Source organism: Protobothrops mucrosquamatus, unplaced genomic scaffold, assembly GCF_001527695.2.
Source record: "Protobothrops mucrosquamatus isolate PMUCROS unplaced genomic scaffold, P.Mucros_1.0 scaffold166, whole genome shotgun sequence".
Lineage (NCBI taxonomy): Eukaryota > Metazoa > Chordata > Lepidosauria > Squamata > Viperidae > Protobothrops > Protobothrops mucrosquamatus.
Window position 1 is genome coordinate 1248679 of NW_015386528.1, and position 3129 is coordinate 1251807.

Genomic DNA, 3129 nt, shown 5'->3' on the forward strand with positions numbered 1-3129 from the left:
GTAAGCACATTATAAGGTTATGTTTAAGACACACAGCCTCAAAATCGGGCTAAAGAAGCAGCATTTTAACAGGGTTTTTTTTTTTGCTGGCTAGGAAGAGGGGCGCCGTCTGAAATAGGATCCTGAAAGAATACTTTAAACTTCACTACTATCTCGTGAAGTTAATAAAAGAGGCGTCCCCTGGAAGAAGGATGGAGGGAGAAGGAATGCGTGGTTGGACTTCTTCAAGACAATTGGAGCTGCCTGGGGAAGACAGCGATCTGGGGGAGTGGATGGGGAAGGGAAGCAAAGACACAGCCCTGGCAGAGGTTTTTAACCTGAAGCAGATGCTTTACCAGCCATCTCTGGCACCGGCCTTTTGAAGTTCCACTTTCTGTTGCGCGAGTTGCGGCAAGTCCCCAGCTGTGGGACGGTAGCCCGGACAGTTCTCTCTTCGCAACCAGCTGGGGGACGTTTCAGGACCACGGTGGAGTTCAGTACCTCGGACAGCTCCCGCCGGCTGCCACGTACACCCCGCCTCCCCGCCACTTACCAGAGCTCCGAAAACTAACCCGAGGCGCATTCGCCTCCGCGCAGCGACTCTGCAGCAGCGGGAGCGGGCGAGGGAAGCCCATCCACGCGGCTTCCCGCCTCTTGTCTTCTTTCTTGCGGGGCTTGGCTTGGGAAGCATGGAGCGGAGAAGGTGCGAAACCACGGGAGCCATCCCGCGATTGCAGGGACTCCTTTTGCTTTTCCGTGAGTACGGGCTTTCCCGCCTTTAGCAAGGCACTCTCCTCTCATTCCGCCGATCCCGATCCGCCTATTCGCCTTAATCAGCTCGGTTTGGGGAAAGGGGAGAGGAAAATAGCCAGGAAAGACCGCTTATGTGTCCTGAGTGTAAGATAAATAGACGCAACTAAATAGCTTCCCTCCTCCCGTCCGCACCGCCCCGGGGAAGGTAGATGGCTGGAGTTCTCTGGCGAAATTCTAACTTCATGCCCAAAGCAGGCAGAAGCTGCCTTGTAAAGAGAAATCCCCCTTCTCGGCAACCTAAATCGGAATCCTCTTATTCTCTTTCCCTGTTTTTTTTCTCCCAACAGATGCACTAGCTGGTGGGCTGGCAGAACAAGAAGTGGAAAACCTTTCGGGGTTATCTCCAAATCCCGAAAAGGCTATTTTTGTAGTTCGGGAAAACGGAACCACCTGCCTCATGGCGGAATTCGCGGCGAAATTAGTCGTTCCCTACGAGATCTGGGCCAGCAATTTTGTTGATGTAAGATTCTCTTCTTTTAATTTGAATATCATCTATTAGAAGCCTCAGAAGAATGGATTTCAATATTTGGGGGGGATATCTGTGGCTTAGGTTTGTGTGCGTGTGTGTGTGTGTGTGCGCGCGCGCAGGGGGGAAACCGAGAGAAGAGGGGAGGATTCGAATTAATTTTAAATCTAATCGCAGCCTTTTTAAAAGCGGCGTGTTGCTAAGGCAATGCAACTTCGCTTTCTCCCCCTCCCTGTCACTCACATGGGGGAACTGGCAAAGCATCCCCATCCCCCATGTAAATATAGTTTGCAAAGAGTTGTCTGTCCTGCCCCCGCTCTCGTAGCTCCCGACCCAAATCTTCCCCGGAATAAAAGCCGTTACCTTTCGCTGCAGAAAAGACTTTTTTTTTTTAAATCGTGGAAAGTGCACAAAGTTTACTTCAATCCTTTTCTTGTTCATATCGGAGGATGAAAGGGAGTGACAATATATAATTACTCACTTTGATTCCCTGGGGCGCGGAGGTGCGAGGAGGGGGGGGAGAGCTGGTCTATTATGAGTAATTATTACTACATCTCGGGCGGTACAGTAAATAAGGTTGCGTGTCCTCCTAACCCATTGTGGGGAGCTGAAGCTAGCCTTGTTTACGATTATATTGGAGGAGGGGAGAAAACCTCACAGCTTTTCCCCGATGCTCCCGCAGAAGCTCTTTGTGGAAGTGTTTGGGGTCAGGCCCTAACGCGCCCATGTTGTGTTGTGTTGTGGCGTGCATTCAGATGATCACCGAGCAAGCCTACATCCAGCTTTCCCGCGGAGCCGAGGAGCGAGGCAAATGCAGCAGCAACGAATCCGAGCTCCACATTTCGTGGCTCAACCGAGCTTACACCCTCAGCCTTTATTTCGTCAAGGTATCGGAAGGGAAAGACACCAAAGGTCTGCCTCGAAGGCGCCCTGACTTAAGACAAAAAAAAAAAAAAGGCCGGGAAGGGGAGGGAGGGGCAGAATCACCTCGCAGGACCCGAGGAAATCAAAAGTGAAGGAATTAGCCCGAGGTTGGAGTGGGGGGGGGAGGAAAAAAAAATCGGTAGTCGGAGAGAGAAATAAAACGAAGACGGGGCCTTTTTTTCTTTTCGACCGTACGCCGTCGCCAAAGAAGGCAGCCGACGGCTCAGATCAATCCCCCTTCCTTCTGCCCCGAGAAATCTGCCGGGAAGGCGGCCGAGCTGAGAAAGCTGCGAGCGCGGGCAAATGTTCCCTGGGCCAGTCCGGGCGGGCGGCGAGGCTTCCCTTGGGCTGCCTCGACCTTTGGTCTTTTCTTGCCCCTCTCTGCTCCCCCTTTTTCTTCTTCTCTCCTCCGTCCCCCCCATTCTCTCCCGCCTTCCCGGGCTCGACAGGAGACTCGCAACACAAGTTCTGGCCCCGAGGCCTGGTGGAAAATGAGCAAAGTCCAGTTCGTTTACGACAGCAGCGAGAGCACCTACTTCAAAGGCGCGGTGAACCGTAAGTGCGGCGCGGCCGAAGCCAGGCCTGAGGGTCGGGGCTGGGGGGAGAAGGAGAAGAGGGAGTTGCTCTTTGGGGTATGGCCGGTTAGGGAAAAAAAAGCCCGGGGCTCTCATTCCGACCCGAGGGCCGTGGGAATGGTGAGGTAGGGGAGGGCAAAGGAGAGGGCCGCCGAGGCCGCGCCACTCACAAGCGACTTTGTCTCCTTGCTTGCAACCTCTGCAAGCGCTGCTGCAGCGGGAGGGAGCCTGAAGACTTTTCAGCCAGTCCTCTCTCCCCCCCCCTTTCTCCCTCCAAACGGGTCTGCTCAGGTCTCCCCCCCCCTTTCTCCCTCCAAACGGGTCTGCTCAGGTCTCCCCCCCCTTTCTCCCTCCAAATGGGTCTGCTCAGGT

At 54.0% G+C, this 3129-nt stretch overlaps 1 protein-coding gene across 1 annotated transcript in view; it reads left to right on the forward strand.

Moving 5' to 3' along the window:
* The first annotated feature begins 668 nt into the window (after positions 1-668).
* Positions 669-3129, forward strand: part of LAMP5 (lysosomal associated membrane protein family member 5) — a 12096-nt gene continuing 9635 nt past the window's right edge. The window contains exons 1-4 of the mRNA XM_015813542.1: positions 669-735; positions 1080-1252; positions 2014-2145; positions 2632-2737. Of these exons, the coding sequence (XP_015669028.1) occupies positions 669-735; positions 1080-1252; positions 2014-2145; positions 2632-2737 (478 nt within the window). The remainder of the gene's footprint in view (positions 736-1079; positions 1253-2013; positions 2146-2631; positions 2738-3129) is intronic.